The following is a 22,151-nucleotide window of genomic DNA, read 5'->3' on the forward strand; positions in this document are numbered from 1 at the left end:
GTCGGTAGAACAAGTTAGAACTCACGTACCGCAGCCTTGGATTCCAGAAATCACGTGTAGAAATCAGCATGCCTAGTGTTGCCGCGTCTGCTGCAGCAATAGACTGAAGCGCGAACCACGCAGTGCTTTAATCAGTGTCGCCTGCGTAGGAATTAATACACAAGAGAGCTTTGTCCCGAGGCAGCGCGTGAGCGTCCCAGTGCACAAGAGAGTTACCTAGTGCACTGCGTAGGAATCAGTAAGATACCCTAAGAAGGGTAGTTTGAGAACTCTCATATTTTATCGTAACGTTTGTGGGCGGTTTAAGGGTCGCCATTGAAGATGCCCTAAGAAGGGTAGTTTGAAAACTCTCATCTTACATAGTTTGGGAGGGTCTGGGCAACATATTCTATCATAACCTCTCTGGCCTCATGCAAAAGCGTTCAGGTGTTGTGTCAAGTTAGCTGGTTTTTGAAGAGCAACTTGTACACAAATAGACTGTTGCAGCATATCCAAAAAAGGAGTAACTATGACCGACTGTCCATCACTCACACGTCCATACGCCGACTCTCTGCTCTGCCATACACAGCCACAGATGCTCGTGGCGTGCCTGCGCCAGCGCCGGAGTCTGACAACCACGTCCGGGACCAGTTTGCGACGAGGGCGTCCGCGGCCTCCGTGGGGCTTTAGACGTCCCATCACACATGGCGCTCCGGCATGCAGCACCCCATCTCCTTGCTGACGAACCCCTCCGTTGCCCACAAGGGGCCCAGCCCGCAGCACACTTACGTCGTGTTTGAGCTCGCTTGCAGTTCCGTCCGGGCTATAAATAGGACTACGTACGCACATGGTTTTATCAGCTTTCATAGAAAGACAACTTAAACAAGTTGTGTCAAGTACCGCACCACCACCACTAGCTAGCTAGCAATGGCCACACCCACCAATGAACCCACCATCACCATGGAGACCTGCGGCGACGTCTCCGACAACCCCACCATGGAGACCATCAGTGTCCTCTCCGATGTTCCCATTGTGAGCAAAAGCCTCCCCACAGGCGCCGTCTCCGCCAATTTCAAGGTCACTCCTGGCTTCGGTGGAATCACGGAGAACGCCAAGGTGAACATCGACATGCTGTATCTGCGCCAGATCATGACGGGCTGGGAGGCGAATCAGTCGGATGTGATAAATCCCAATACCGTGACTGGGCTAGGTAAAACTGTTGTGAACAACTGGGGGATCTATGACGGCCCTGGCTCCAAGGCGAAACTGGTAGCCAAAACACATGGCATGCACACATTTGCCGGCAAATGGAGCAATTGGTTCACCCTGGTGTTTGTGGTCGATAGGTACGTAGAGTAACTATTATTGTTTTGTTCCACGGTTTTTAATTTACATGTAAGGCCAATAATACATGAGAGTCTACGGGGCATGAAACCACTGCTGAGAATGACCTAATTATTATCTAGGAGCAAAAGCGATTATATAGATTGTGTATGCAGGTTCGAAGCGTCCACTCTTCAGGTTATGGGAGCTAATGATGAGGATGAAGCAGATAATGACTGGGCCATTGTAGGTGGGACAGGTGAATTCACAATGGCTCGCGGTATCATCCAGAGAAGAGTATATAGTGTAACAGACAGTACATTAACACATGCACTTACTATTGAATTCTTCTGCCGCATGAAGGAGGTAAGCGTGTAATTAATTTAAGGTCGTCCTCTTTGCGTCATATATTCTAGTGGTCTCGTTATCTGATCACTTTGCATTGCAGTAAAATATTTATCGTTTCTTTTCTGTTATTTTGAATCGAGCTCATTGTTGGAATATGTTATACGCTGGGGACCCCTACTATGATGTGAGTCTCAATCACATATCCTAGTAGGTCCTGTAAAATCATATTTGGAGGGCCATTTTTGGCCGGTAAATACAAACCCCACCAAGGGTCCATTTGTAGCTCCTAGTATTTTTTGTAAATACAAACCATGGTATTTTCTGTAAATACAAATCCTGTCGTGAGACATAAAAAAGACCTGATCTCCCAACTCCCCCTATAAAAGGGGTTGAGGGAGGAGTGGTGGAGGACTCTTCGTTTTTCCCTATGACTCTGTTTGGCTCTCTCCTTTATTCCTTCACTCCCTCATTTTGTTGGGCTAAACCAACAATCGTGAATCATGATGCATGGTCCTTCATATTCAGGTCGTCCCTTCACCTACAAAGAGAGGAACAGTTGGTGGAAATAGAGGCACCCTGCCATATATATTGTTGGAAATATGCCCTAGAGGCAATAATAAAATGGTTATTATTATATTTACTTGTTCATGATAATTGTCTATTGTTCATGCTATAATTGTATTAACTGGAAACCGTAATACATGTGTGAATACATAGACTACAACATGTCCCTAGAGTAGTGAGCCTCTAGTTGACTAGCTTCTTGATCAATAGATGGTTATGGTTTCCTGACCATGGACATTGGATGCCATTGATAACGGGATCACATCATTAGGAGAATGATGTGATGGAAAAGACCCAATCCTAAGCATAGCACAAGATCGTGTAGTTCGTTTGCTAAAAGTTTTTCTAATGTCAAGTATCATTTCCTTAGACCATGAGATTGTGCAACTCCCGGATACCGTAGGAATGCTTTGGGTGTACCAAACGTCACAACGTAACTGGATGGCTATAAAGGTGCACTACAGGTATCTCCGAAAATGTCTGTTGGGTTGGCATGAATCGAGACTAGGATTTGTCACTCTGTATGACGGAGAGGTATCTCTGGTCCCACTCGGTAATGCATCATCATAATGAGCTCAATGTGACTAAGTAGTTAGTCATGGGATCATGCATTACGGAACGAGTAAAGTGACTTGCCGGTAACGAGATTGAACGAGGTATTGGGATACCGATGATCGAATCTCGGGCAAGTAACGTACCGATTGACAAAGGAAATTGTATACGGGATTGCTTCAATCCTCGACATTGTGGTTCATCCGATGAGATCATCATGGAACATGTGGGGGCCAACATGGGTATCCAAATCCCGCTGTTGGTTATTGGCCGGAGAGATGTCTTGGTCATGTCTGCATGGTTCCCGAAGCCGTAGGGTCTACACATTTAAGGTTCGGTGACACTAGAGTTGTTTTTGGAAATAGTATGCGGTTACCGAAGGTTGTTCGGAGTCCCGGATGAGATCGCGGACGTGACGAGGAGCTCCGGAATGGTCCGGAGGTGAAGATCGATATATTGGATGAAGGGTATTGGAGTCCGGAATTGTTCTGGGGGTACCAGGTGATTACCAACGTGTCCGAAAGGGGTTTCAGAGGCCCCGACAAGTGTTGGGGGGCCTTATGGGCCAAGGGGATGGGGAACATCAGCCCACTAAGGAGCTGAGTGCCCCGCCCACCCCATCTCACGTAACCTGGAGAGGTAGGGGCGCCAGCCCTAGGGCAGCCTCCCCTCCTGGCTTGGGGGGCAAGTTTCCTAGGGGGTGGGGGCGCCCAAACCCATCTCGGGTTTCCCCTGGCCGCCGCCCCCTCCTCTAGATCCATCTAGAGGGGCCGACCCCCTCCCCCTCCCCCCTATATATAGTGAGGGGATGGGAGGGCAGCCACACCCTTCCCTGGAGCAGCCCTCTCCCTCCTCCAACACCTCCTCCTCCTCCGTAGTGCTTGGCGAAGCCCTGCTAGAGAACCACGAGCTCCACCACCACCACACCGTCGTGTTGTCGGAGTTCTCCCTTAACTTCTCCTCTCCCCTTGCTAGATCAAGAAGGAGGAGACGTCCCCGGGCTGTACGTGTATTGAACACGGAGGCGCCGTCCGTTCGGCGCTAGATCGGATCTTCCGCGATTTGAATCGCCGTGAGTATGACTCCACCATCCGCGTTCTTGTAACGCTTCCGCTTAGCGATCTTCAAAGGTATAAAGATGCTCATCCTCTCCCTCTCTTGTTGCTAGAATCTCCATAGATTGATCTTGGTGATGCGTAGAAAATTTTGAATTTCTGCTACGTTCCCCAACAGTGGCATCATGAGCTAGGTCTATGCGTAGTTTCTATGCATGAGTAGAACACATGTTGTTGTGGGCGTCGATTTTGTCAATTTACTTGCCACTACTAGTCTTATCTTGATTCGGCGGCATCGTGGGATGAAGCGGCCCGTACCGACCTTACACGTACGCTTACGTGAGACAGGTTCCACCGACTGACATGCACTAGTTGCATAAGGTGGCTAGAGGGTGTCTGTCTCTTCCAGTTTAGTCGGATTGGATTCGATGAAAAGGGTCCTTATGAAGGGTAAATAGCAATTGGCATATCACGTTGTGGTTTTGGTGTAGGTAAGAAACGTTCTTGCCAGAAACCTATAGCAGCCACGTAAAAACTTGCAACAACAATTAGAGGACGTCTAACTTGTTTTTGCAGCATATGTCGTGTGATGTGATATGGCCAAAAGGATGTGATGAATGATATATATGGGATGTATGAGATTGATCATGTTCTTGTAATAGGAATCACGACTTGCATGTCGATGAGTATGACAACCGGCAGGAGCCATAGGAGTTGTCTTAATTTATTGTATGACCTGCGTGTCATTGAATAACGCCATGTAATTACTTTACTTTATTGCTAAACCGTTAGCCGTAATAGTAGGAGTAATAGTTGGCGAGACAACTTCATGAAGACACGATGATGGAGAGGTGTCATGCCGGTGACGATGATGATCATGGTGCCCCGAAGATGAAGATCAAAAGGAGCAAAATGATATTGGCCATATCATGTCACTATTTGATTGCATGAGATGTTTATCATGTTTTTGTATCTTATTTTCTTAGAACGACGGTAGCATAAATAAGATGATCCCTCATAAAATTTCAAAAAGTGTTCCCCCTAACTGTGCACCATTGCGAAGGTTCGTTGTTTCGAAGCACCACATGATGATCGGGTGTGATAGATTCTAACGTTCGCATACAACGGGTGTAAGCCAGATTTACAGATGCAAAACACTTAGGTTGACTTGACGAGCCTAGCATGTACAGACATGGCCTCGGAACACAAGAGACCGAAAGGTCGAACATGAGTCGTATAGCAGATGCGATCAACATGAAGATGTTCACCGATGATGACTAGTCCGTCTCACGTGATGATCGGACACGGCCTAGTTGACTCGGATCATGGATCACTTAGATGACTAGAGGGATGTCTATCTAAGTGGGAGTTCATTAAATAATCAGATGAACTTAATTATCATGAACATAGTCAAAAGGTCTTTGCAAATTATGTCGTAGCCTACACTTTAGTTCTACTGTTTTAAGATATGTTCCTAGAGAAAATTTAGTTGAAAGTTGACAGTAGAAATTATGCGGACTGGGTCCGTATACTGAGGATTGTCCTCATTGCTGCACAGAAGGCTTATGTCCTTAATGCACCGCTCGGTGTGCTGAACCTCGAGCGTTGTTTGTGGATGTTGCGAACATCTAACATACTCGTTTTGATGACTACGTGATAGTTCAGTGCGTAATGTTAAACGGTTTAGAATTGAGGCACCGAAGAAATTTTTGAAACGTTAGAATATATGAGATGTTCCAAGAGCTGAAATTAGGATTTCAGGCTCGTGCCCACGTCAAGAGGTATGAGACCTCCGAGAGTTCTTAACCTGCAAACAAAGGGAGAAAATCTCAATCATTGAGCATGTGCTCAGATTGTCTGAGTACTACAATCACTTGAATCAAGTGGGAATTAATCTTCTAGATGAGATAGTGATGGTTCTCCAAAGTCACTGCCACCAAGCTACTAGAGCTTCGTGATGAACTATAACATATCAGGGATAGATATGATGATCCTTGAGCTATTCGCGATGTTTGACACCGCGAAAGTACAAGTCAAGTAGGAGCATCAATTGTTGATGGTTAGTAAAACCATTAGTTTCAAGAAGGGTAAGGGCAAGAAGGGATACTTCATGAAACGGCAAATCAGTTGCTGCTCTAGTGAAGAAACCCAAGGTTGAACCCAATCCCGAGACTAAGTGCTTCTGTAATAAGGGGAACGGTCACTGGAGCAGAATTACCCTAGATACTTGGTAGATAATGTGTACTTTACTAATTAATGAGTACTTTACTAGTACTCCTAGTAGCACCATGGTAATAGATACCGGTTCGGTTGCTATGTTGAGAGGCAACTAATTGTGGTTCCGGTCGAGGTGAAGATACCCCGAATGAACCCCTCACATGATTGTTTTCCATAGTAGCAAGTTACAATAAATTTCAGCATGTAGTAATAATGTTTCCTTACCAAGAGTGCTTCACTCCTCGGCAATGGCACCAGAAAATAGCCTTGATGACCCACAAGTATATGGGGTCAATTGTAGCCTTTCCGATAAGTAAGAGTGTCGAACCCAACGAGGAGCGGAAGGAAATGACAAGTGGTTTTCAATAAGGTATTGTCTACAAGTGCTAAAATTGTATGTAGCTGAGTAGTTTCATAGCAAGATAATTTGTAACGAGCAAGTAACGAAAGTAGTAACAAAACTAGAGCAAAGTAGCCCAATCCTTTTGAGGCAAAGGATAGGCCAAAACGGTTTCTTATGATAAGCAAAGTGTTCTTGAAGGTACATGGTAATTTCATCTAGTCACTCTCATCATGTTAGCTTAATTCGTGTTTGGTACTTTGATAATTTGATATGTGGGTGGACCGGTGCTTAGGTGTTGTTCTTACTTGAACAAGCCTCCTACTTATGATTAACCCTCTCGCAAGCATCCGCAACTACAAGAAAAGTGTTAAGAATAAATTCTAACCATAGCATTAAACTTACGGAATAGCGCATAAACTAGGGTTTAAGCTTCTGTCACACTCGCAACGCACCATCTAATAAATAATCCACAATGCATTCTCTTAGGCCCAAATATTGTGAAGTGTCATGTAGTTGATGTTCACATGACACCACTAAGAGAATGGCAACATACATAACATCAAAATACCTAACACATATCAAGTTCACATGATTACTTGCAACATGATTTCTCCCGTGACCTCGAGAATGAAAGTAACTACTCACAAATAATAAACATGCTCAAGATCAGAGGGGTATTATATAGCATAACGGATCTGAACATATAATCTTCCACCAAATAAACCATATAGTAATCAACTACAAGAAGTAATCAACAGTACTAGTCACCCACAAGAACCAATCTATAGTTTTGATACAAAGATTGAACACAAGAGATGTACTAGGGTTTGAGATGAGTTGGTGCTGTGAAGATGTTGATGAAGACAGCTCTCCCCAAGATGGGAGAGTTGTTGGTGATGATGATGATGATAATTTCTGATACGTCTCCGACGTATCTATAATTTTTGATTGTTCCATGCTATTATATTACCTGTTTTGGATGATTATGGGCTTTATTATACACTTTTATATTACTTTTGGGACTAACCTACTAACCGGAGGCCCAGCCCATATTGTTGTTTTCTGGCCTATTTCAGTGTTTCAAAGAAAAGGAATATCAAATGGGGTCCAAACAGAATGAAACCTTCGGGAGCATGATTTTTGGGAAGAATATGATCCAGGAGACTTGGAGTCCACGTCAGAAGAGCCTCGAGGAGGCCAGGATATAGGAGGGCGTGCCCCCCTACTGGGCGCGCCCCCTATCTCCTGGGCCCCTCGAGCACCCCCCGACCGACTTCCTTCACCTATATAATCCCATATACCCTAAAAACATCGACAACGAAGATAGATCGGGAGTTCCGCCGCCGCAAGCCTCTATAGCCACCAAAAACCTCTCGGGAGCCCGTTCCGGCACCCTGCCGGATGGGGAACCCCTCACCGGTGGCCATCTTCATCATCCCAGTGCTCTCCATGACGAGGACGGAGTAGTTCACCCTCAGGGCTGAGGGTATGTACCAGTAGCTATGTGTTTGATGTCTCTCTCGCGTGTTCTCTCTCGTGTTCCCTCTATGGCACGATCTTAATGTATCGCGAGCTTTGGTATTATAGTTGTATCATATGATGTTTCTCCCCCTCTACTCTCTTGTGATGAATTGAGTTTTCCCCTTTTAGTTATCTTATCAGATTGAGTCTTTAATAATTTGAGAACACTTGATGTATGTTTTGCCGTGCGTATCTGTGGTGACAATGGGATATTCACGTGATCCACTTGATGTATGTTTTGGTGATCAACTTGCGGGTTCCACCCATGAACCCTTGCATAGGGGTTGGCACACGTTTTCGCCTTCTCCGGTAGAAACTTTGGGGCACTCTTTGACGTACTTTGTGTTGGTTCAATAGATGAATCTGAGATTGTGTGATGCATATCGTATAATCATGCCCACGGATACTTGAGGTGACAATGGAGTATCTAGGTGACATTAGGGTTTTGGTTGATTTGTGTCTTAAGGTGTTATTCTAGTATGAACTCTATGATAGATCAAACGGAAAGAATAGCTTCATTTTATTTTACTACGGACTCTTGAATAGACAGATAAAAAAGGATAACTTTGAGGTGGTTTCATACCCTACCATAATCTCTTTGTTTGTTCTCCGCTATTAGTGACTTTGGAGTGACTCTTTTGTTGGATGTTGAGGGATAGTTATATGATCCAATTATGTTATTATTGTTGAGAGAACTTGCACTAGTGAAAGTATGAACCTTAGGCCTTGTTTCCTACGATTGCAATACCGTTTACGCTCACTTTTATCATTAGTTACCTTGCTGTTTTTATATTTCCAGATTAAAAATACGTTTATCTACTATCCATATTGCACTTGTATCACCATCTCTTCAGCGAACTAGTGCACCTATACAATTTACCATTGTAATGGGTGTGTTGGGGACACAAGAGACTCTTTGTTATTTGGTTGCAGGGTTGTTTGAGAGAGACCATCTTCATCCTACGCCTCCCACGGATTGATAAACCTTAGGTCATCCACTTGAGGGAAATTTGCTACTGTCCTACAAACCTCTGCACTTGGAGGCCCAACAACGTCTACAAGAAGAAGGTTGTGTAGTAGACATGAAGCGCTTTTCTGGCGTCGTTGCCGGGGAGGTGAGTGCTTGAAGGTATATCTTTAGATCTTGCAATCGGATCTTTTTGTTTCTTGTTTTATCACAAGTTTCGTCTATAAAAGAAAACTATGAAAAAAGTTGGAATTGAGTTTGCCTATTAGGCTTCGTCTTTTTAATATCTTTCGTAAGTATGATGAAAAGGAAAATTGTGCTCAAGTGCTAGAAGAAGAAATATATAGAATGTTGATACTAAATCTTTGAATGATGAGCATGATTGCAATGTTTTTAGTATGAATTCTTTTAATATCCATAGTACTAATGATGATTGCACTAGTTATGATAAAAATGTCTCTTATAAGTATGTTGATTTTTGTGGAGAACATTGGGTTTGCATGGACACACCAAATAGGGAAAATGGATATTGCAAGAGGCATAGGCATTTAGAAACTAAATTGTTGCAAGAAAGGCTAGATAATAATGCTGAAAATTTACATTTCCTTTGCTGTACTTGTGAACTTTGCAATGAACGTGGTCATTTACATCTCCGATGCAAATTATTTCATGATCGAATTGTGTCCAAAAATTGTGATGATTTGATTTCCCTTGCACATTATAATGAACTTTGTTTGCTTTTGGGTTATGAAGAATTGAAACGTTTAACTAAGAATCTTCCAGAATTTGCCCTTGAGAAACTCTTTGATTTTGATCTAGAGAAGATTTATATGTATTGTACGGTGAATTGCATTAAAAATCCTTATATTGCCAATTACCTAAAGAAAAGAGAGCAAATAGAAGATGAAGAGAATACTAATGAAAGGGACGAGACTTCCCATTATCCTCCTATTATTTCTTATGATGAATCAGTTATCGAGGAGGAGCCTTCTATTCAACCAATCTCATCAATAAGGAGCTCAAAGAAGAAGGTTGAACCCACACATAATGTGAAGAAGACAAGGAAGAGAAGGAGCAGCAAAGGTAAAAAGGTATCCCTCCCAAATGATGTTGCTCCTACTACTCATTGTGATGATGATAATTGCTATACTATTGGTGCTATTCATACTATTAATGATGAGAGTGATTATGCTTATGATATGAAAAGTCCCAAGCTTGGGGAAGCTATGTTTGATGAGGATGAAATATTTGAGAATATATTTTCTGAAATTAATGTTTGTCCCAAGCTTGGGGATGCTACATTTAATGAAGATGATATTTTTAGCCTCCCAAGTTTTGATATGCAAAGTTGTTATGATGATAGCATGCCTCATACTTATGATTATATTGATGAAAGTGGGTTTGGAAGAGTGTCAACTTTAGGAAGTAGTGATCCCACTATTTTGGAGGGTGTTGAATCTTATAATATTTATGGAAGTGGATTTGGAAGAGTGTCAACTTTATTTAGTGATGATTCCACTATCTTGAAAGAGGTTTCAATCGACTATGATGAGAACAAATTTGCTACTTATGATGATTATTGTGATAAAACTTATGCTATAAAGAGTAGTGATGATTATATTTATAAAACTTCTCATGATTATGATTACTTTTTTTTCTGAAAATTATTATTTTAATGTGGAAACAATTTATAGTATTCAAGTCTCTTATGATACTCCCAACATTCTGAATGAGAAGAATTTTGCTTATGTGGAGAGTAATAAATTTTCTATGCTTGTAGATCATGAAAAGAATGATTTAGGTGCTGGTTATATTGTTGAATTCATTCATGATGCTACTGAAAATTATTATGAGAGAGGATCATATGCTTCTACATGTTGCAATAATATCAAGTTTCCTCTCTATGTGTTGAAAATTTTGAAGCTATGCTTGTTGTACCTTCCTATGCTAGTTGATTATTGTTCCCATAAGTTGTTTGCTCACAAAATCCCTATGCATAGGAAATGGGTTAGACTTAAATGTGCTAGTCATATTCTTCATGATGCTCTCTTTATGTTCCAATTCTTATCTTTTATGTGAGCATCATTGATATCATCATGCCTAGATAGGGGCGTTAAACGATAGCGCTTGTTGGGAGGCAACCCAATTTATTTGTGTTCCTTGCTTTTTGTTCCTGTTTAGTAATAAATAATTCATCTAGCCTCTGTTTAGATGTGGTTTCATGTTTTAATTAGTGTTTGTGCCAAGTAGGACCTTTGTGAAGACTTGGGTGAAGTCTTTATGATCATGCTGTAAAAACAGAAATTTTGCGCTCACGAGATTAGCTGCCATTTTTTACAGAAGAGTGATTTTAGGTTGATTCTTTTTGAAGATGATTAATATACAAATTTCCTAAGGTCCACCAATTTATTTCATAATTTGTGGGGTTCCAGAAGTATACGTTTGATACAGATTACTACAGACTGTTCTGTTTTTGACAGATTCTGTTTTCATTGTGCTGTTTGCTTATTTTGATGTATCTATTACTAGTATGTAAGGGTATGAACCATAGAAAAGTTGGAATGCAGTAGGTTTAACACCAATATGAATAAAGAATGAGTTCATTACAGTACCTTAAAGTGGTGGTTTGTTTTCTTGTACTAACGGAGCTTACGAGTTAAGGACAACCAAGAGCCTAAGCTTTGGGATGCCCCGAGTTCATCGGTAACTTTAGTTGGAGCTATATTTTTATTTACCACATGATATGTGTTTTGATTGGAGTGTCATTATATTTTGTTAGTATTTGCTTTCTGTTACTTATAATAATATTTTGCATCTATATTTTCAATAAAAATGTCAAGGATAGCCTTTACCATGCTTATTTTGCTAGTATACATGTTGCTGTTTGAAAACAGAAAGTTTACCGCTGTTGCAAACATTCCCTAGAAAAGTCAGAGAGTGATATAATGTTGAATGTTTTTTCATAATGAGCTCTAATAAATATTTTACAGCGTAGTATTTTCCTTATAATTTTTGGAGTTAGGGAAGTAGTGATACTCTTGCATTCTTTACAGATTGTAATGTTTTGGTAGATTGCTGTGATGTTTGCATATGTTTGCTTGTTTAATGATTCTATTTGAGGATGGGAGTATTAAATATGCAGAGAAATTTAGTATTCAATGTTGAATAATAATGTTAGTAATTTGTTACAGTAGAAAATGATAAGGTTTTGCATTGTTTTATACTAACTTATCTCACGAGTTCTTGTTGAGTTTGTTGTGAATGAAGTTTTCGAGATTTAGGAAACCGAGATATAAAAGGAATTAGGGATACACAAAAGCTCAAGCTTGGGGATGCCCAAGGCACCCCAAGATAATATTCTAAGAAGTCTCAAGCATCTAAGCTTGGGTATGCCCCGGTAGGCATCCCACCTTTCTTCTTCAATAATTATCGGTTAGTATCGGTTGAACCTAAGTTTTTGCTTCTTCACATGAGTTGTGCTATCCTTGCAATGTCATTTTACTTTGTTTTGCTTGCTGTTTGAATAAAATACCAAGATCTGAAATTCTTAAATGAGAGAGAGTCTTCGCATAGTTGCATAATTATTTAACTACTCATTGATCTTCACTTATATCTTTCGGAGTAGTTTGTTGTTTGCTCTAGTGCTTCACTTATATCTTTTTAGAGCACGGCGGTGGTTTTATTTTGTAGAAATTAATGAACTCTCATGCTTCACTTATATTATTTTGAGAGTCTTAAACAGCATGTTAATTTGAATAACAACTATCATAGAAGTGAATTGGATGTTATGATCAATTTGTTGCTTGATAATTGGTTTGAGATATGGAGGTAGTGATATTAAAGTCATGCTAGTTGGGTGATTTTGGATTTAAAGAATGCTTGTGTTGAAGTTAGCAAGTCCCGTAGCATGCACATATAGTTAAAGTTGTGTAACAAATTCGAAACATGAAGTGTACCTGGCTTGTGCATCCTTATGAGTGCCGGTCGGGGACGAGCGATGGTCTTTTCCTACCAATCTATCCCTCTAGGAGCATGCGCGTAGTGCTTGGTTTTTGATGACTTCTAAATTTTTGCAATAAGAATATGAGTTCTTTTGACTAATGTTGAGTCCATGTATTATACGCACTTTTACCTTTCCATCATTGCTAGCCTCTTCGGTACCGTCTATTGCCCTTTCTCACCTTGAGATCTGGTGCAAACTTCGCCGATGCATCCAAACCCCGTGATATGATACGCTCTATCAAACATGAACCTCCTTATATCTTTCTCAAAACAGCCACCATACCTACATATTATGGCATTTTCATAGCCATTCCGGGATATATTTCCATGCAACTTTTCACCGTTCCGTTCATCATCATCATGACATACATTACTTTTGTCATATTGCCATTGCATGATCATGTAGTTGACATCGTATTTGTGGCAAAGCCACCATGTATAATTTTTCATACATGTCACTCTTGATTCATTGCATCATCCCTGTACACCACCGGAGGCATTCATATAGAGTCATATCTTGTTCTAGTTTCGAGTTGTAATTCATGTGTTGTAATCAATAAAAGTGTGGTGATCATCATTATTAGAGCATTGTCCCAAAGAAAAAAAAAGGCCAAAAAAAGGAAAAGAAAAAAAATAAAAAAAGGAAAAGAAAAAAAATAAAAATAAAGGGGCAATGTTACTATCTCTTTTTCCACACTTGTGCTTCAAAGTAGCGCCATGTTCTTCATATAGTGAATCTCATATATTGTGCTTCAAAGTAGCACCATGTTTTTCATATAGTGAGTCTCATATGTTGTCACTTTCATATACTAGTGGGAATTTTTCATTATAGAACTTGGCTTGCATATTCCTACGATGGGCTTCCTCAAATGCCTTAGGCCTTCGTGAGCAAGCAAGTTGGATGCACACCCACTAGTTTTCTTTTGTTGAGCTTTCATTCATTTATAGCTCTAGTGCATCCATTGCATGGCAGTCCCTACTCCTCATGTTGACATTAATTGATGGGCATCTTCATAGCCCGTTGATTATCCTCGTCAATGTGAGACTTTCTCCTTTTTGTCTTCTCCACACAATCCCCAATCATTATTCTATTCCACCCATAGTGTTATATCCATGGGTCACGCTCATGTATTGCGTGAAGGTTGAAAAAGTTTGAGATTATGTAAGTACGAAACAATTGCTTGGCTTCTCATCGGGGGTTTCGAATTGGGAACATCTTTGTGTGACGAAAATGAAGCATAGCCTAACTATATGATTTTGTAGGCATGAACTTTCTTTAGCCATGTTATTTTGAGAAGACATGATTACTTTTATTAGTATGCTTGAAGTATTACTATTTCTTTTGTCAATATGAAATTTTATTTTGAATCATTTGGATCTGAACATTCATGCCACAATAAAGAGAAATTACATTGAGAAATATGCTATCTACCATTCCACATCAAAAATTCTGTTTTTATCATTTACCTACTTGAGGACGAGCAGGAATTAAGCTTGGGGATGCTTAATACGTCTCCAACGTATCTATAATTTTTGATTGTTCGATGCTATTATATTACCTGTTTTGGATAATTATGTGCTTTATTTTACACTTTTATATTACTTTTGGGACTAACCTACTAACCGGAGGCCCAAACCATATTGTTGTTTTCTTGCCTATTTCAGTGTTTCGAAGAAAAGGAATATCAAACGGAGTCCAAACAGAATGAAACCTTCGGGAGCGTGATTATTGGGAAGAATATGATCCGGGAGACTTGGAGTCCACGTCAGAAGAGCCTCGAGGAGGCCAGGAGATAGGAGGGCGTCCCACCCCCTACTGGGCGCGCCCCCTGTCTCCTGGGCCCCTCGAGCACCCCCCGACCGACTTCCTTCACCTATATAATCCCATATACCCTGAAAACATCGACAACGAAGATAGATCGGGAGTTCCGCCGCCGCAAGCCTCTGTAGCCACCAAAAACCTCTCGGGAGCCTGTTCCGGCACCCTGCCGGAGGGGGAACCCCTCACCGGTGGCCATCTTCATGATCTCGGTGCTCTACATGATGAGGAGGGAGTAGTTCACCCTTGGGGCTGAGGGTATGTACCAGTAGCTATGTGTTTGATCTCTCTTTCTCGTGTTCTCTCTCGTGTTCCCTCTATGGCACGATCTTGATGTATCGCGAGCTTTGCTATTATAGTTGGATCGTATGATGTTTCTCCCCCTCTACTCTCTTGTGATGAATTGAGTTTTCCCCTTGAAGTTATCTTATCGGATTGAGTCTTTAATGATTTGAGAACACTTGATGTATGTCTTGCCGTGCGTATCTATGGTGACAATGGGATATTCACGTGATCCACTTCATGTATGTTTTGGTGATCAACTTGCGGGTTCCGCCCATGAACCTATGCATAGGGGTTGGCACATGTTTTCGTCTTGACTCTCCGGTAGAAACTTTGGGGCACTCTTTGACGTACTTTGTGTTGGTTGAATGGATGAATCTGAGATTGTGTGATGCATATCGAATAATCATGCCCATGGATACTTGAGGTGACAATGGAGTATCTAGGTGACATTAGGGTTTTGGTTGATTTGTGTCTTAAGGTGTTATTCTAGTATGAACTCTATGATAGATCATACGGAAAGAATAGCTTCATGTTATTTTACTACGGACTCTTGAATAGATAGATCAAAAAGGATAACTTTGAGGTGGTTTCGTACCCTACCATAATCTCTTTGTTTGTTCTCCGCTATTAGTGACTTTGGAGTGACTCTTTTGTTGGATGTTGAGGGATAGTTATATGATCCAATTATGTTATTATTGTTGAGAGAACTTGCACTAGTGAAAGTATGAACCTTAGGCCTTGTTTCCTACGATTGCAATACCGTTTACACTCACTTTTATCATTAGTTACCTTGCTGTATTTATATTTTCAGATTACAAATACCTTTATCTACTATCCATATTGCACTTGTATCACCATCTCTTCGCCGAACTAGTGCACCTATACAATTTACCATTGTATTGGGTGTGTTGGGGACACAAGAGACTCTTTGTTATTTGGTTGCAGGGTTGTTTGAGAGAGACCATCTTCATCCTACGCCTCCCATGGATTGATAAACCTTAGGTCATCCACTTGAGGGAAATTTGCTACTGTCCTACAAACCTCTGCACTTGGAGGCCCAACAACGTCTACAAGAAGAAGGTTGTCTAGTAGACATCAATTTCCCCCTCCGGGAGGGAAGTTCCTCTGGTGGAATCGCTCCACCGAAGGGCAAAAGTGCTCCTGCCCAAGTTCCTCCTCGAGGCGGTGGCGCTTTGTCCCGAAAGTCCTCTCCTCATTTTTTCTAGGTCAAAATGAGTTACATACCAGAAGATGGGCACCGGAGGTGGGCCAAGGAGGGCAGCACCCACCAGTGCGCGCCTGGGCCTCTTGGTGCGCCCAGGTGGGTTGTGCCCACCTGTTGGCCCCACTATGGTACTTATTTGCTCCAATATTTATTAAATATTCCATAAAAATTCCTCGGGAAGTTTTAGCTTATTTGGAGTTGAGCAGAATAGGTAGCTTGACGTAGCTTTTTCAGGTCCAGATTTACGGTTGCCGGAATTCTCTCCCTTTGTGCATACGTTGCATATTATGAGAGAAAAGGCATTAGAATTACTCCAAAAAGCATTATATACAATAAAACAACATAAATAACAGTAGGAAAACATGATGCAAAATGGACGTATCAGGCGCTTTGGCTCATCGTATGATGTATTCGCTTCCTTATCTTTTCTTTTTCTCGGTTTGGAAGACATGTCCTTCACATAGAAAATCTGCGCTACATCATTGGCTAGGACGAATGGTTCGTCTATGTAACCAAGATTGTTCAGATCCACTGTAGTCATTTCGTACTGTGGGTCTACCTGTACCTCGCCTCCTGACATATTGACCCATTTGCACTGAAATAAAGGGACCTTAAAATCATGTCCACAGATTGACCCAGCTCGAAACTAACAAGACATTGCGCCACATCACTCCATAACCTTGGTAGGATTTCTGGATCGATCACCTTCTGAGAGATTACATTGAGGAATGCACATGGCTTCACAATGGCTAATCGAACGTTTCTGGTAGAAGCCCCCTCAATGCAACCGGAAGCAATTGCGTCGTAATCACGTGGTAGTCATGAGACTTTAGGTTCTGGAACTTTTTCTCTACCATATTTATTATTCCCTTTATATTCGACGAGAAACCAGACGGGACCTCCATACTGAGCATGCATTCAAAGAAGATTTCCTTCTCTTCTTTGGTAAGAGCATAGCTGATAGGACCTTCATACTGCTTTGGAGGCATGTCATCTTTTTTTTGCAAACGTTGCTGGTCCTCCCATGCCTCTGGTGTATCTTTTGTCTTCCCATACATGCCCAAGAAGCCTCGCAGGTTGCATGCAAAGATTCTTCGTCACGTGCATCATGCCGATTGCAGAGCGGACCTCTAGGTCTTTCGAATAGGGTGGGTCCCAAAATATAGATTTTTCTTCCACATGGGTGTGCGTCCCTCAGCGTTATTCGGAACAGATAGTCCGTCGGGACCCTTTCTAAAGATTACTTGTAAATCATTGACCATAGCAAGTATGTGATCACCAGTATGGATCACATGCTTCTTCCGGTGATCTGCCTTGCCTTTGAGATGCTTGCCTTTCTTTTGACATTGATGGTTGGTCGGAAGAAATCGACGATGCCCCAGGTACACATTCTTCCTGCATTTGTCCAAATATATACCTTCGGTGTCATCTAAACAGTGTGTGCATGCGTGTTATCCCTTGTTTGTCTATCCTAAAAGGTTACTAAGAGCAGGCCAATCATTATTGGTTACAAATAACAACGCATGTAGGTCAAATTCCTGTTGTTTGTGCTCATCCCACACACGTACACCGTTTCCATTCCATAGCTATAAAAGTTCTTCAAATAATGGCCTTAGGTACAAATCAATGTTGTTGCTGGGTTGCTTAGGGCCTTGGATGAGAACTAGCATCATAATGAACTTCCGCTTCATGCACAACCAAGGAGGAAGGTTATAGATACATAAAGTCACGGGTCTGGTGCTGTGATTGCTGCTCTGCTCCTCAAAAGGATTAATGCCATCCGCGATTAAACCAAACCATACGTTCCTTGCGTCACCTGCAAAGTCCCACCACTCTCTCTTGATTTTTCTCCACTGTGACCCGTGAGCGGGTGCTCTCAACTTCCCGCCTTTCGTCTGGTCCTCTTTGTGCCATCGCATCAACATGGCATGCTCTTTGTTTCTGAACAGTCATTTCAACCGTGGTATTATAGGAGCATACCACATCACCTTGGTAGGAACCCGCTTCCTGGGGTGCTCGCCGTCAACATCATCAGGATCATCTCGTCTGATCTTATACCGCAATGCACCGCATACTGGGCATGCATTCAAATCCTCGTATGTACCGCGATAGAGGATGTAGTCATTAGGGCATGCATGTATCTTCTAAACTTCCAATCTTAGAGGGCATACAACCTTCTTTGCTACGTACATACTGTCGGGCAATTCGTTGTCCTTTGGAAGCTTCTTCTTCAATATTTTCAGTAGCTTCTCAAATCCTTTGTCAGGTACACCATTCTCTGCCTTCCACTGCAACAATTCCAGTGTGGTACCGAGCTTTGTGTTGTCATCTTCGCAATTGGGGTACAACCCTTTTTTGTGATCCTCTAACATGCGATCGAACTTCAACTTCTCTTTTTCACTTTCGCATTGTCTATTTGCATCAACAATGACTCGGCGAAGATCATCATAGGGCACATTGTCTGGTTCCTCTTCATTTTTAGCTTCCCCCGTTGTAGCATCACCGTATTCAGGGGGCACATAGTTGTCATCATCCTCTTCTTCTTCATTGTCTTCCATCATAACCCCTCTTTCTCCGTGCTTGGTCAAAACATTATAGTGTGGCATGAAATCCTTATAAAGCAGGCGCGTGTGAAGGATTTTCCGGACAGAGTAAGACTTCATATTCCCACATATAGGGCATGGACAACACATAAAACCATTCTGCTTGTTTTTCTCAGCCACTTCGAAAAGTTATGCACGCCCTTAATGTACTCGGAGGTGCATCTGTTACCATACATCCATTGTCGGTTCATCTGTGTGCAGTATATATAATTAAGTGTGTCAAAAACCATTACAGAACATCATGAATACATAAGTGACCAAATTAATAGGAGTTCATCATCACATTAAAACCAAAGTACATACATAGTTATCATTGAACAACATATACCTCTCTAGAGCATCTAATTAAACCATACATTGAAACTACCTGAAACATTTCAATGCAACAACAAATGCGATCATAATCGCAACTAAGGTAACAATTGATCCAATGACATAATGATACCAAGCCTCAGTATGAATGGCATATTTTCTAATCTTTCTAATCATCAAGCGCATTGCATCGATCTTGATCTTGTGATCATCGACGACATCCGCAACATGCAACTCCAATATCATCTTCTCCTTCTCAATTTTTTTCAATTTTTCATTCAAGTAATTGTTTTATTCTTCAACTAAATTTAAGCTCTCGACAATAGGGTCGCTTGGAATTTCCGGTTCACATACCTCCTAGATAAAAAAAATCTATGTCACGTTGGTCGGCATAATTGTCATAAACACTAAATGAACCAAATCTTTCCCTGATAATAAAGCACGGGTTGAGTTTGCAGGGTTCACCGTTGTGCTGTTTTTGCAAAAGAGTCCCTGCAGTTTTTGGAATTCAACCCGCAGTCCTTTCTTTAGTGGATATGTAGGAAATGTTTCATTTTTGCAAAAGAGACCCTATATTTTGCCACATTCAACCCGTGGTCCTTATGTTTCATTTTTTTGCAGGGGCGGCCATGGCAGAAGTGCAGGCGGCGCTGCGCTCGATGCGGCAGTAGGGACGCGGGAGGCGACGCTGCGCTCGATGCGGCAGCAGGGAGGCGGGAGCCGTGCGTGGAGACGGAGGAGAAAATGGGAGGCGTGGCTGAGAGGCAGGCGAGTGGGAAGGGCTGGGGTGTTCCCCACAACACAGAAGAGACCGGTGACGGCCTTGCAGGGACTCGCGGTGGCACGACCGGCGAGGACATTCTGGATCTCGCCGGATCCGGTAGAAAATTGCGCGCAGGCGGTGGATCTGGAAGGAAGACCTCCGGAGTTTGGAGCACGACGGTTGGTGGGCGCGGCATGGCTTCGGGTACCTGTGAGAGAAGAGAGAGATGAGCGGGAGAGAAAAGGAAGGATGGAAGGCCGGAAGGAGAGATAGGGAGCGGTGAGATGCGGCGGTGATCTTGCTGCTGCTGCTCTCCGGTGGCACGCCGGCCATCCCCGAGCCGGAATTGCGGCCTCCCGCATCACGTGATGACGCCAAGGCCCAGGTCAGTCTTGCGATTGCTGACATGCTGCCTCTTTCTTTCCCATGTAGAAATTCATCGGTCTTGCATATGCATTCATGTGTTGCTTTTCAATCTTACAAATTAGAGATTTTGATTGATACGTACATGGGAAGCAGCAGCACTACATGAATATAATAAGAGAAGATACACCAAATCTGAAGGTGCTACAATTGATCTACTCATATTTCCCCTGATTTGATAATTGTCAGTTTGTGAACACGTCACTTAGCATCTTTTCTAATGTATGTGAGGGGCTTAGCTGGGGAAATTTTGAAGCGGTTCAGATGGGGATTTGTATCATACCCTGCTGCTTTGTATGCTGTTCTTTGCTCCGCTTGGGGCAATTTTGTACAGGGAGATATGATTTGGATCAGTTATGTGATGCTCTGTCATGCTCTTTGTGCTCCTGCTCGAGACAGAAACTTTTAGATATTTGTACTGATTATTGGTACCGACACTGATCGTATTTATTCTCATCTGTTCCAGGTTAATCATCAAGTGAAAGTAACACTTGATCACAGGGTATTAAAGTTAGTAGATGTATGTAAAGTTATGTAGCTTTGTCAAACAAATGTCAGTTTTTAGATGTTGGTCAGTTATGTAGCTGCTCTCCAATGACCTTTTCAACTCAACATGCCGTCGGTCAAATATACATGGAGGACACGAAACAAATCAGAAAGAAATTAGCAATCTGTTAAATCCAGATATTTCTCTGATTTACTGCTTTCATATTTTTGGAACCTAGCTTGTGAAATGTTCATGTGTTCTTACTTCAGCGCCTCTTATGGTTTTAGCAATGGAGTTGGCTCTAGCTCTTGGAAAGATGGTTAACGAGAAGCTGCCCAACCTGCTCACTGTAAGTTTTTCCTTCTTGCCTATTTATACAAGGAAGTTACTTTCAAGGTATTTGTGTGCATGTTCAACAAACTGAATTCTTTATTGAGTGCAACTAGAGATTGCGGCGGCAGCGGGGGTTTTGTGTCAGCACGCTGCAGGGAGCTGTTCGACAGTGAACGATGGTGGTGGATCAGAGTTGGAATTCAAGAGGGTTGGTGTGGTTGCAGTTATCCGACGATTGGGAGAGAGCGGAGCAACAAAGGAGGCTGGCCAAGGACATGGCCGTGGATAACACATCTTGCTCGGTTTCCCCGACGAACCAAGGTTGATTGCATTCTGCATGACATCATATTTTTCATGAGAGTTTTGTGATGCTCCTTTTTTTAGAAAAGTTTCGTGATGTTAACTCATGAGGCATTTGACATGATATTATGTGAATGTAAACGTAATCCGTAGTGCAGAGTAAACGGAGTGAACAAGCCAAGAACGTGTTGGTCAGTCTGTCATTGTCATACTTTTATTTTTGTAATTCTATCGTACTATATAGTTAGTACAAGATCATCAAATATTCAGGATATGTTTTGGAAATATAATTTTATGAAATTGAATACACAACATGTTCAGAGGAGAGGAGACAGAGGCTTGCTGTCAATAACTTGAGTTCCCTGTGATGATCACCCGGGCGGCCGTGTAGCCGTCTCAGATGGAGTCCCAGGGGAAGGAGCAAAAGGAGGTGCGCACATGTATGATAAGATTCAGCTTCCCAAAATTTTGGAGAGGCGCTCGGCGCACTACAAAACTTTTATTTGTAAATGTTGCATGCTACTACCTCCTAATTAATATGTCATTGAAAAGAAGTAGATCCAGCTCTTCTTAGATATTGTAACATGTTTTGGTATGCAGGTTTAATATTTGACGTCCTCTATTTGGTAATGAGAGCAATGCAATATTCTGAAAGGGCACACATGTAAGGGAAACTGATATATGTCTACCTGTCAAGCTGGAAACTGCAATTCGTATTCTGAGATCCTAC

The 22,151-nt window shown here is 42.0% G+C and overlaps 1 protein-coding gene across 1 annotated transcript; it reads left to right on the plus strand.

Annotated features, from left to right (window-relative positions):
- The first annotated feature begins 856 nt into the window (after positions 1-856).
- Positions 857-21,294, plus strand: LOC123084348 (uncharacterized). Its single transcript, XM_044506001.1, has 7 exons — positions 857-1,325; positions 1,479-1,668; positions 2,176-2,240; positions 19,737-20,082; positions 20,768-20,821; positions 21,027-21,137; positions 21,235-21,294. Exons 1-7 carry the CDS (start codon positions 907-909, stop codon positions 21,292-21,294), a joined length of 1,245 nt encoding a protein of 414 aa, XP_044361936.1. The 5' UTR covers positions 857-906.
- Positions 21,295-22,151: the final 857 nt, after the last annotated feature.

This window comes from Triticum aestivum, chromosome 4A (genome assembly GCF_018294505.1).
Source record: "Triticum aestivum cultivar Chinese Spring chromosome 4A, IWGSC CS RefSeq v2.1, whole genome shotgun sequence".
In the NCBI taxonomy this organism is placed as follows: Eukaryota; Viridiplantae; Streptophyta; class Magnoliopsida; order Poales; family Poaceae; genus Triticum; species Triticum aestivum.

Coding starts and splice junctions, on each gene's coding strand:
- LOC123084348 (XM_044506001.1), top strand. CDS start 907: ATGGCCACACCCACCAATGAACCCACCATCACCATGGAGACCTGCGGC. Junction 20,083..20,767: donor TGGGCGCGGCATGGCTTCGG/GTACCTGTGAGA, acceptor CATCTGTTCCAG/GTTAATCATCAAGTGAAAGT. Junction 20,822..21,026: donor GGGTATTAAAGTTAGTAGAT/GTATGTAAAGTT, acceptor TTTGGAACCTAG/CTTGTGAAATGTTCATGTGT.